General features: G+C 40.8%; 1 protein-coding gene across 14 annotated transcripts in view; it reads right to left on the reverse strand.

Annotated features, from left to right (window-relative positions):
• The window catches only part of ARID1B (AT-rich interaction domain 1B), a 513,434-nt gene that overhangs the window by 106,716 nt on the left and 393,233 nt on the right, over positions 1-13,485 (reverse strand). For all 14 annotated transcript variants that reach the window (XM_089669757.1, XM_089669751.1, XM_089669747.1 and 11 more), the window contains one exon: positions 6,578-6,896. In XM_089669757.1, the coding sequence (XP_089525883.1) occupies positions 6,578-6,896 (319 nt within the window). The remainder of the gene's footprint in view (positions 1-6,577; positions 6,897-13,485) is intronic.

The following is a 13,485-nucleotide window of genomic DNA, read 5'->3' on the forward strand; positions in this document are numbered from 1 at the left end:
TGGGTTCCTCTAAATAATTCTTGTTGTATTGTATTGGAGCGCATTTATACTGAAAAACAATACACAACTCCTTTTTTTTAAATGCAGTGCACCACGATGATCTTGTTGCAGCCTACTGTAATAGTGTGTTGGAGATCTGGCAACACATGATTCTAGCATGTGTTCCCACCAGGGCTTTTGTTTCTCAGAAAATAGGTGCAGGAACTCAACCATGACCCCCCCAAACCCTCTTCCTTCCCCACACACCCCCCCTGAAAAACCGCATCAAATAGTGGGTGTAGTCAAATTTCACTAACAGTGGGAGGGTCTTAAAGGGGCAATAAATACCAGGAGTGCATTAGGTACACAGTGCAGCGTTCGGGGGAGGGGTGTTACACACAGAGTGCAGCATTCAGGGGTGCACTACACACACAGTGCAGAGTTCAGGGGTGCGCTATACACATAGTGCAGAGTTCAGGGGTGCGCTATACACATAGTGCAGAGTTCAGAGGTGCACTACACACACAGTGCAGAGTTCAGGGGTGTGCTAGTGCGCTACACACACAGTGCAGGGTTCAGGGGTGTGCTAGTGCGCTACACACACAGTGCAGAGTTCAGTGGTGCACTACACATATAGTGCAGAGTTCAGGGGTGTGCTAGTGCACTTCACACATAGTGCAGAGTTCAGAGGTGCACTGCATTAAGAGTGCAGGGTTCAAGGGTGCGTTACGCACAGAGTGCAGAGTTCAGCCTAGTGCCTCCTCGCACACTGTTGGTGGCTCTGCTTCTCTCACTTGCAGGGAGAATAACCAGTAAGGGTGTCTGCATCCGCACTGCACCCTGGGCACCTGCATCTCCCTTGTCCCCAACCTGCACTCAGTGGGAGCTGTTGGGAAACACGTGATAGTGGTGAGCAAAGGCCTAAGCCAGAGGTGGTGGAACGGAGTTCCATTAAGCTGCAGCTGAAAAAAAGCCCTGGTTCCCACTAAGCCAGGGGTGGCCAACCTGCGGCTCTCCAGCTGCTGCAGGACTACAAGTTCCATCATGCCTCTGCAAGTCAGTAACTTCCCATCTTTGCAATGCCTCATGGGAAATGTAGTTCCACAACAGCTGGAGAGCCACAGGTTAGCCATCCCTGCACTAAGCAAACATGTGAAAGTGCCCTTAAATTAGCATCCTACAAATTTCAGATACAAAACCCATTATTTCATGTATTTTGAAGGGATATATGTTATATTTTCTATTCATTATTTATGGTCTATTTTCAACCACAGTTTTTACAGAATTTTATGATTATTACCCATTTAGCCCTATTTCTCTTATAATATATATAGTGTCAATGGGAAATGGACCCTTTTTGCTTATTCTGATGGGGAAATGCTGATACAAATATTGCCATGCCCATGTGAGCATTGTTTAGATAGAATAAAGTAACTAAACAAAGTTCTATAGTTCACTATGTTCTCATTGTTTTTTTTATATTTTCAATAAAGGGGAAAGAAATATTTAAGCATGAACTGCAGTGGAAACCCAATCTACATTGACTGCTACAATACCCTCAGGAAAAAAAACCTCAACAATAATAATCTATGAGAGAACAGAGTCCAGTGAGAAAATAATTTATAGTGTCCTGTTTATGTGCCACAACAGACAGTAATAATAAATGTATTCTCTATGGTAAAGATATAATGAATATTATTTGCAATGACATTAATAAGTGTTTATGACTAACTATTTCCCAGCCTCTGTTGTAAAGAATTTGTAAGGGAAGGGGATAGCTAAGCGCAAAAATTAATGTTTCCTCTATTGTTTGCTGAGGGCCACCATTTATCTGTCGCGTTTTATTTGCACAATTTAACACATACTTGGGTAGCTTGGCCACAAAATATCACATTACTATTTTGAAGCAAACCTAGTAGAAACAAAAGACTTAACAAAATATAGTTAAGGAGTCCTAGGGGAAATTAGTAACCAATACCTTGAATGTACAGCTTCCCCAAAAAACTTCTCAAAAGATAATGGCTACTTATACTTCTTCTACAAACTATGTATTTTAAGAATTATCAAATGATTTGTTTTCGTTTATATAGCAATGGAAAAGAGAAGAACCAACTGTGCTGCAACATTCTCAAAAAATTCAGTAAAATCTTGATCTAACACCATGGAACCAGGAAAGTTCTTATTTATAGAATACTATAGATTATTGCCTACATGAACAATGAAAAATCCAGCTGCTATTTTTTTCTGTATAAATTTTTTTTTTCTACATAGGCATTTAAAAAATAATGTTTTCCCCACATTTACATGCTAACCTCAACCTCAAAGCATCCCTGGCAGTGTTCTTGTTTTTGCTAACCCCATCACTGTCACCCTAAGAACTTATACAGTCATGGCCGAAATTGTTGGCACCCTTGATATTTCTCCAGGAAATCATGTATTTCTCACGAAACGTATTGCATTAACACATGTTTTGCTATACACATGTTTATTCCCTTTGTGTGTATTGGGACAAAACAAAAAAAGGGAGGAAAGAAAGCAAATTCGACATAATGTCACACAAACCTCCAAAAATGGGCTGGACAAAAGTATTGGCACCCTTTCACAACTGCGGATAAATAAGAATGTTACAAGCATGTGATGCTCCTGTAAACTCACCTGGGGCAAGTAACAGGTGTGGGCAATATAGAAATCACACCTGAAAGCAGATAAAAAGGAGAGACGTTCACTTAACCTTTGCATTGTGTGTCTGTCTGTGCCACACTAAGCATGGACAACAGAAAGAGGAGACGAGAACTGTCTGAGGACCTGAGAACCAAAATTGTGGCAAAATATCAACAATCTCAAGGTTACAAGTCCATCTCCAGAGAACTAGATTTGCCTTTGTCCACAGTGCGCAACATTATCAAGAAGTTTGCAACCCATGGCACTGTAGCTAATCTCCCTGGTCGTGGACGGATGAGGAAAATTGATGAAAGATTGCAACGCAGAATAGTCCGGATGGTGGATAAGCAGCCCCAAACATGTTCCAAAGACATTCAAGCTGTCCTGCAGGCTCAGGGAGCATCAGTGTCAGCGCGAACTATCCGTCGACATTTAAATGAAATGAAACGCTATGGCAGGAGACCCAGGAGGACCCCACTGCTGACACAGAGACATAAAAAAGCAAGACTACAGTTTGCCAAAATGTACTTGAGTAAGCCAAAAGCCTTCTGGGAAAACGTCTTGTGGACAGATGAGACCAAGATAGAGCTTTTCGGTAAAGCACATCATTCTACTGTTTACCGAAAACGGAATGAGGCCTACAAAGAACAAAACACAGTACCTACGGTAAAATATGGTGGAGGTTCAATGATGTTTTGGGGTTGTTTTGCTGCCTCTGGCACTGGGTGCCTTGACTGTGTGCAAGGCATCATGAAATCTGAGGATTACCAAAGGATTTTGGGTCGCACTGTAGGGCCCAGTGTCAGAAAGCTGGGTTTGCGTCCAAGATCCTGGGTCTTCCAGCAGGACAATGACCCCAAACATACGTCAAAAAGCACTCAGAAATGGATGGCAAAGAAGCGCTGGAGAGTTCTGAAGTGGCCAGCAATGAGCCCAGATCTAAATCCCATTGAACACCTGTGGAGAGATCTTAAAATTGCTGTTGGGAAAAGGTGTCCTTCCAATAAGAGAGACCTGGAGCTGTTTGCAAAGGAAGAGTGGTCCAAAATTCCGGGTGAGAGGTGTCAGAAGCTTATTGATGGTTATAGGAAGCGACTGATTTCAGTTATGTTTTCCAAAGGGTGTGCAACCAAATATTAAGTTAAGGGTGCCAATACTTTTGTCCAGCCCATTTTTGGGGTTTTGTGTGACATTATGTCATATTTGCTTTTCTGCCTCTGTTTTATATTTGTTCCAATACATACAAAGGGAATAAACATGTGTATAGCAAAACATGTGTTAATGCAATACCTTTTTTGTGTGAAATACTTGATTTTCAGGAAAAATATCAAGGGTGCCAACAATTTCGGCCATGACTGTATATATATATCTATCTATATATATATATATATATATATATATATATATTTATATCTATATATATCTATATATCTATATATATAGATATATAAATAAAAATAAGTGTATTTTGGTGGCTACACTTAAGCAGCCCACACAAGGAGCAAACTTCTTTCTTGCAACCATGGAAAGAAATTTGATCGATTTCCCCATCAACATGGTCAGTGTTGACAGGGATAGTCGTCCCAGCTGGGAGAAGACAGTAATTATTGCTAGTGTCTGTAACAGCTGCTAGCGATAGTCACATGTAAAATTCAGCAGGCTGGTTGTACCCAAGCTGATTGATTGATCAATCGACTTGGTACATTCAGCCTGCCCATACATGGTTCGTATCTTGGCCGATTCCTGCTGAGCCGACCGAGATTCGAAACCATGTATGGTCGGCCTTACACTTCCACTACACCTATGGTGGACAGCCATGGTTGTTACACAGGCTGGACTTCAAAGACATCTGCCTTTGTTCATCTTGATGAGACTAGTGGTTTACATAAGATAAGGTTGTTTTGCTTTGTCACACGAAGTGACAAGGACACAGCATTTCTGATAGGATCAACAGATATTTTCTGTAGTTGCTGAAAACAGTCCTCTCTTGAAAAATGAAAAATAATGCAAGATACCACCTCTAAGGACTGATAAGCTGAAACCTTTTGGTTTTTGGGGTTAAATTACATTTAAACGGTTTCTGGTTAAACTCCAATATTTTTGTGATAATGGCCCTTTAACAGTTCTCCTTTTTCTCCCACTGTCAACATCTGATTTTTTTCCATGTTTGCTGCTGACAACAATATTTTTTACAGACAGAAAACACCCAAAATTTCCAACAACAGCTACTATTTGCTGACTATCTGTTTAACTAAATTTCTATCAGGGCATGTTCTGGATTAATGGAAATGAGGTTAGCTGCTTTTTTCGCTAAATGAAAAATTATGAGAAAAGTATGCATAATGTCATTTAAAAAAAAATGAATTCAAATAAGCCATTAGAAAGCCTAGCATTGTAAATGCCATTAACATGTCTTGTGATTCAATGCCTCAGCTGAGAATTTTTGGACTTTGACATGAATTTTCCTGCCTCAGAATAAACATCTTCATGCAGATTATTTTGGCCTTGTTCTGCTGCTTACATGCAGAGGAGGTTATTTGGCAACTATGTTAGCATTGCTTTAGATAGGAGGTTGAAAAGGCCAAACAAGCGTTGCAAACAAATATAGGTTGATGTTCCTAACTACAAAACATACAATTATAACAACATGGTGGGTGACAACTGGCTCAAAAAGTCACATCACCCAAAAGTCTATGACCTTATTGGTGTGCATCATTTACAATGCACTTTATGCTCATTATACCTATTTCCATGGAATTAAATTTATCTCAACAAAAAGGTCTAGAACTGAAGATATATTAACATTATGGGGTTGATTTACTAAAACTAAAGCACTCAGAATCTGGTACAGCTGTGCATGGTAGCCAATCAGCTTCTCACTTCAGCTTGTTCAATTTCACTTTGACAATAAAACCTTGAAGCTTATTGGTCACTATACACCTATACTAGTTGCATCAGATTTTGCAAGCTCAAGTTTTAGTGAATCTCCTATGTTTACTGGTCTACTTTGGGGGACAGAATAAGGGGCAAATGCTGCTAAAAGGTGGGTAAGGTCCTTTTTTTTTCTTTTTTAGAAACACGTAAAAGATCAGCTTGAAATAAACAATATTATCAATAGGTATTAATCTTTTACAAAATTGTTTCTACATTTACTCATTCCATATGGAGACTGTTTCTGGATTGTTGGCACTACAAAAGGCTGGGCTTTATTCCTTCTCCTCAAAGTGTATTCAAATCTATAAGTTGGCCAAACTCATTGAAACTAAATCACTCTCGTTTTGTTGATATCTTATTTCATCTATTGGCAAGCTGGGAGGTAACGTGATGGGATCCATCAATGAATCCTGCCTCTATTGGCTTATCTTTAGCCAATCTCTACTCTACCAAAAAGATGGAAAAGTAATTATGTCACATCAAAATGATTATAGGGTAAAAACTCTAATAAGACATGAAAATATGTGCTCAACACATAAAATAAACTGGACCATACTGGTATGTTTGAAAGTCTATAAAAACTGCAACTTCCTTAACTAAGGGATTCCACAAAATTCATACCTGCAGTGAGTTTGAACATTGACGTGCATACATGCACACTTGACGTGACACCTTGGTCAACCATTTTGTACCTCTGGGAACTTCAATCATTCTTTAAAGGGAGCATGACATGAAATCAAAAGACAGGATCTCTGCATTTGAAGCAATCAACAAGCAGTCTGCATCACAGCAGTCCAGAATTTTGCTGCAGACCATGTAACAAATAAGTTGTGTGGCCAGTTATTGCAGCACCTCTGTTGCCAGATACAAACTGCAAGATAAAAATAATCTGGTAATCACTGCTGCAAAGATTCTGAAGTGACGTGGACTCAATAATGCTAACTCCCCATGCACATGCACATGTCACTATGTGTAGAACAAGTGTTAATTTATTCACACATACCTGTTTTGAGCAGAGTTAGCCGCTGCCTGCATCACTGCAGCTGCTGCCTCCTGTGCCTTGCGGTTTACAGAAGGTATGGGTGGTCCCATCCCTGGAGCACCCTGCTGTGGCATGCCAGGGGAAATGGGGGTTATATTTGCCATGTTTCCAGGATACGGTCTGCTTTGTACTGTGCTACCTGGCATTCTGCCCATGTTCATCGAGCCGCTGGGTCCTTGTCCATGTATCTGGTTATTAGTGTTCACACTTATTCCGGGGCCTGGACCATTGTAATTTGTGGTTGGTACGCCAGAATATGATGGTGGCCGAGAGTAATTACCTTTAATAGAAATAAACCAGCATTAAAACAACTGCACATATTTTCATATCGACATATACATCTATTCTAAATAACTTGTTTTTTTCAGCTATGTACATCCCAGGTGCATTAAACAAATGCCCAAAGTAACCAGAGAGAAAATCCTCTCTCAGCAAGCTGTAGCGGAAGAATCTTGCCCTCTGTGGGGAAGCAGTGATCTCTCTGAAGAGGTCCAACAAACCCCTACTGAGTCACAGTTATAGCTCTGCAATCAGCGAGGCTCATGCTCCCTGCTGATTGGAGAACTCTGTCAGTGGGCTTGTCAGACTTCTGTAAAGAGACCACTGCTTTAACAGAGAGAAAGGGTGCTTAGCTACAACACGCTAACAGGACACAGGCCTTTCTATTCTGTATGTGGCTGATTGTGAAAGAACACTAAGGACTCTTTTATACTGGCAGCTGGGGAGGGGGTGATCACCTGGATTCTAACATTACAGCCTGACAGGGCTATATACATAACATGCATTGTGACCACAGCAATTTTAAATCAGACTGCATAGTTTGACAGGCAAACTGAAATCAATGGGGCTGCACTGCAACTACAAGCCAAACATTTGAATCACAGCTGTAAAATTGCCATCCGGCAATTATTACGAAAAAACAAAACAAAAAAAAAACTAAAAACGCAGGTGTCAGGAGGAGGCAGTAACACTTCCTGAACAGATGTCAGCTGTCACCCTCTAAAAAGTATTACGCAGTAGAGCATTACGCAGTAAAGCTGGCCATACAGCGATCGATTTTTATTGATCAATTAGTGGTCTAATCGAAACAAAACTGAACGGATGCCCCCATCCACACAAAGGTGGATAGCTGCCCTATAGTATTCTGACAGCAGGGACTTCTCTGCTGTCAGAATATATTGATCAGCACTGCAGCCTATTGGCTTCAGTGGTGGTAGAGCAAACATTTTCCAAAATGCCTGTTTGTGAGAAGTCGATCATTAGATTGAACTCTCATGAACAAAACGCCTATAGATGGATTGAATTTCTTCCGGTCCCTGCTGAACTGGCCAAATTTTGCTCAATCTATGGCCAGCTTAAGCATTACAGTCTGTCTGAAAGAGCGCTAAGAGCTTTCCCACCTCCTTGTTTTGATGAGCATGGAGTGGATTTAGCTGATTTATTCAAAAAGTTCAATTGTGCATTAAAGTTTCAGTTCAGAATAAACAAATCCTTAACTTATTTTTCTGTTGCAAAGCAATGAACTTGTGAAACTGTAAAATGTAAATAATATTTATGTAAACAGAGTTTTGTCAGTAGTACAATGAGTATTTTTAATCTTTCCTTATTAAATATTCTGCACATAGTTATTGATTCCAGGTAGCAGTACCTGATGACAGTTTTGATGTTTTCAGTCCAAGCGATTCAATGCCATATGCAAAATTTTTAAACTGATAAACATAGTCATCTATCACATTAAGGTGATCGCTCATGCTTTGTTTGGACATTCTAGAAAGCTTTAAAAAATGATGTACTGTAGTTATGCAAATAGTTTATCCTGTGTGAAAACGATTGATTTTAAAAGGCACTGCTTTATTGTCCTAGAAAACAGTGTCAGTTTTAACAAGCAAGAACACAATAGCATTTTCTGTTATTAAAAGTGTAGGTCTTGGCAAGAAAAAAAATCAGTACATCTCAGCTATACATTTATAGCACTACCCCCTTAGGAGTTGCTGAAGTTTTGGGTCCCCCATAGTCCTGCAAAGCCAGGCAACACACATTTTCACAAACTTGCATCCAGAAGTCAGTAACCAGTCCTTGAGCTTTGTTTTTGTAATTTTTTAAGGAATTGAGCTTGGATGGTGTAAGGGGTGTACGAGATGCCCAAAAGAACTGAGGACAACTTACTGAACTTTGTACAAGTGGTTACAGCAACAGTCTTTTCTGGAGAGCTAGCCAGCATCTCCTGAAAGACCATCCCAGACCCCAGATGCTCCTCTACCTGGGTGCCTGGTAGAATCCCTGAGCAAGAGATCCAATGTCTGTCATTTTAAGAAATAAGACAGTCCTGGGTGGTGGCTAATCTGGTTTCCCACCAGAGTGCTCCTTCCCCTATCTGGCCCAGGGGTTGCAGGTCTACTCACTCAGTCCTTCTCCTGTGTTGCTGGTGGGTCGGTGGCTGCTACCAGGCTTTTTAGCTGGGCTGCTCCTTCCCTGCCTCACAGGTGGTTCTCTCTCAGGGAGCTGAGGACATCCTGAGTTTTCCACCTTGCAAGGTTCTCTTCCTGTAGGTGAGCCCCTCTCCATCTGGACCCCCTCACAGGCTCCTGCCTCAAGCCTCACATCCTCCCTATCTTCCACCCGAACTCTTCTCCAGCTCCCCTGCAACTGAGCAGGCTCAGTTTGTCTTAAAGGCTGTCCTGGCCCCTTGCCAAGCCTCCTGTTGGGGATTGGCTAGGATTCTATAAAAGTACAGACCAGCCTCTCCTCAAATCTGCCTACTGCTTCTAGATCTTTCTCCAGAGTTCTAGAACAGGGGGAATTTCCAAAATGCTGGTCTGCAGAGCCTCTCAGTTCTGACTCAAATTTGACCCTGATAGCTATCACACCCAGGCTGCTACTCAGCCCTCCTAACAATTGAACTAGAGCTCCCCCTAGCTAACTAGAAGGGTGTTACACATCCATGCCTTTTCCCATGTTTCCGCTATTTAAAAGAAAGCTGCAAATACAGCAAAATACCTGTTAAGCCTGGCGGAAACTTGGTATGCTTCTATCATTCCGTTAGAGCTGACAACACAGCACTCTGCTGCACTGAAATCCAAAACAGCGTTGTTAGACCTGTCCATTTCATTCATCTGGACTACCAAACACCTCCTCCCATCAAAACATAAGGGGATGCTGTTTTATAGCCCAGTTAGATACAGGTGAACATGGCTGAAAATACTGCTTAGGAATTCTACAAAGCAGAGGCAGCAAGGAGACCATTAGATTTCAGGATTTAACAGGTATTTTTCTGTACCCACAGTGTTCCTAAAGCATAACTAAAGACAAAACGTTTTGTAAGTTTTGGACAGGGTGGGATGCATTAGAACACCTGTCAGGTTTTTATTGCTGTTTGTGCCCCCATTTGGGAGATTCACTCTCTCCATTTGTCCTTTTTACCATTGTCATTGAAACTGAAAGTAAAAAGAAACCCAAAACTTGGATTGTCCCCAGAAAAGTAATAGAGGGTAATCATCCAATGGGGACACTGGTTCTGGTGACCTGGGGGGCCCCCAAGGGATTTCTTTAATTTGTAGGAATTTCCTCTCACTAACTGTTTTAGCTATGGGACAGAAAGTGAAGGTAAATCTCTCCAATGGGACACAGATGGCAAAGAATGACAGGGGTTATAACTCTCCCTTACTCTATCCAACATGAAAAAAAAAATTACTATGGTTCTACTTTAAAGGGACAAAATAGGTGTAAATATACATGCATTGCAGAGATGTAGTACATATGAAAAAAAAAAAAAAACATTTTAAAGCAAACTTGAGCCTGAAACGGCCACAGGTGACTACTTGCTGTATGATAGCTCAACCTAAAAAAAAAAATTAGCTGTATTTGAGGAAACATCTACCCCATCACTTAACCCAAGGAGAGCAGGAAGAGCCACACTACCACTACTCATTCAGCCTGGACCGCTTTAATTTTTCTGTAAAACAGCCTTTTTTTCCAAGTTAGCCAGGCACCCTCCATCACAATGAACTACATGCAGGCATCATACATTAAATGGTTTTTGTGCCCAGTTGCCCCTGTAAGAAGTCCTACAACTTCATAAACCTTCAGCTGTGACCTTGTCCTAGTACTTCACAGAATGAGAATGGCATCACAGGTGCATAGACTGACATCACCATAGAATTCTGAGAATATATATATTTATTTTAACCAAAGATGTATATAGCTGCTCTAAATACTAAAAAAAGCATGGCAAAATAATTGAATTCAAATGAAGTGCCCCATCAAAAAAAAAAAAAATGCATGGTTTGGAAATATTTGTATGAATCTTGTACAAATTAATGTAAAATAAACTTTGACAAAAGCATGTTTTAGGGTAGCCTCAGAAACCCCGGCGGCTGAAAGTGGGTATTTTCTTTTAATTTATTATTGCTAACGCACTGTCTCTAGCCGGCAGCATGAACCCTCCGCTAGTATTTCGAGACATCAATCATTCAATCCCAGAACTCAAACACTTTAGTGAAGAGGTTAAAATTTGGGAAGAATAAAATGCACAAAGCTTTTTGAGGGGAAAAAAAGCTTGAGGGCGTAAGTTAACCTACATACATTTTTGTTCAAAACTTACTACTGAACTTAACAAGGCCTCTAAGGCAGCATGCCAGATTTCAAATCAAAGCTGTCACTGATCTTTTTATTTATTTTATTATTTAAGAAGAGAATGCACCTTGATCTTTTCATGAGCAGCATTGCTTATTATAGGCTTGTGTCAAAAGAGCTGGCAAAAATTACTATGCATTCTGTCCAAATAATCATAGTCACTGTGCACAGGGTTTCCCAGAGGAGGTGGTATGTCAGCTTAACTATTTAACTATTAGAAGAATTTATACTGTAGCTGAAGTTCAAAAGATATACATGAGCAGAAAATGAAATATTTCCAGAATATTAAAACACTGCAGTCCAGTATACTCAAAGGACATGTAGGCAGGTGCAGTCTGCGTTCTCCGCTACAGGTGGCACTCAACCGCATTGGCATTGCAGATGGAGAGAAAGTCAAAAGGAACATGGTTATTCTACGGTTTCCTGGGTCACTAGGGAAGCTATCAAGTTGAATGCTGCCACCCCAAGTGGCTCTGTTGACCAGCTTGGGTCGGGCAGAGTCTATTTCAGACCATGGCTCCCGGGCTTGGCACTCATTCTGCGTGTGGGTAGTGTAGGGACTGATCACCCATCTGTCAGGAACAGTGAATAGCAGAAGGGAGAGGTTCCAGATAAGTAGTATATGGGTAGGGACACGCTATCCTTCTTAGAAGCCTCCCAATTTGGGTATGGATTGGCTGGGCTGCATTTTTCCCCTCAAAACAGACACTGTCGGTACATCCGAGACCTGCTCTGCTACACATCACTGTTACATTCTGTGAGTGTTCCTGCTCAGATGCCTCCGCCCCGGGTTTGAACCTTTAACTTTATTACAAGTTCGGTTTCCTGCGACATGTTAGGACGAAACGTGTTGGGTGGAGTTTTCCCCGTGATGTCATCATGTACGATTTTATGATGCCATTGATGCCGTTTGGTGAATATATTGAGATGCTCATGTCTTTTTACGCTTTTAAGTGCGGTTCACGCCTATTAAATGGTATTTTTATATCTACTTTATGAAAGGTGTATTTTCTGTTTTTATATCATTGCATATGTACACCGTTGCACCTGCCTTTCACATCTGAGGAGTGGTATAAGTCATTAGTGCCTGGATTGATGTGACAGATTTACATTTGGTTTAATAGCCAAAGCAATTACTGACTACTCTGAATACGGGGGTCAGCATATCCGGGAAGCCTGCATTTTGCTTTCATGGTGGTGTTGGGTGACACTGGTGGCAATAAAAGATAATGGGAAGGTTATGGAATGTCCCTCCTACTACAGGGGACTATCATGTAGTTTTCACATTGGACAATTACAATTAGGTGTATGCTTTTTGAGACATTTCTTCACTGGAATATTTTATTCACTGTAAGGAATATCAATTAGATATTAATTTTTCTGTGTTTATATTTTTGTCTCCTTAACTGCTTCCACCCTATAGAAGAAGTATTGCTACAGGGCGGCACGGGTGCGCAAAATCACATATATATATATATATATATATATATATATATATATATATATATATGTGATTTTGCCTATCTGGGCAGAGGGTGCCATTCCCGTCAGCTCCTGCACAGTGCTTTGCATGGATGTGCTATTTACAGCCATGCAAAGCACTGTGCAGGAGCTGACGGGAGAGATCTGTATTGTTTACAAACAGTTCTCCCCCCTGTCGGAGATGATCAGCAATCACCGGCCAGGACCCGGTGATTGACAGCCTCGGCCGTGAACGGCAGTGGCACCCTCTGCCCAGACAGGCAAAATCACAGTGTGCTTACAGTGAAGCACAAACACACAGCCCCACAGTAAAACATACAAACCCCAGTTAAGCCTTCGATCGCCCCACATGCTTCCTGCCCAATGCCATTAGTACAGTGTCAGTGCTTTTTATTAGCACTGATCACTGTATTGGTGTCACTGGGGATGCCAGTGACACCAAGTCAGTTCCCCCAGTGCCAGAATGCCCACTGCAGTCCTGCTATAAGACGCTGATCACTAGTAAAAATAAAAAAACAAATCCCAGTATATATACCGCCATTTGTAAACGCTATAAATTTCATGTAAACCAGTTAATTTACACGTATTGGGATTAGACATGTAGCAGAATACATTTTGGCCTACATTTATGACAAAATTAGATTTTTTAATTTTTTTTACTAGACATGTTTAATAGCAAAAAGTCAAAAATATTGTTTCTCAAAATTGTCATTTTTCTTTTTATAGCTCTATTCGTGGAAAAAAAAAAGGACATA

Source organism: Staurois parvus, unplaced genomic scaffold (genome assembly GCF_062004578.1).
Source record: "Staurois parvus isolate SC_StPar_1 unplaced genomic scaffold, SC_StPar_1.0 ptg000081l, whole genome shotgun sequence".
NCBI classification, from domain to species: Eukaryota; Metazoa; Chordata; class Amphibia; order Anura; family Ranidae; genus Staurois; species Staurois parvus.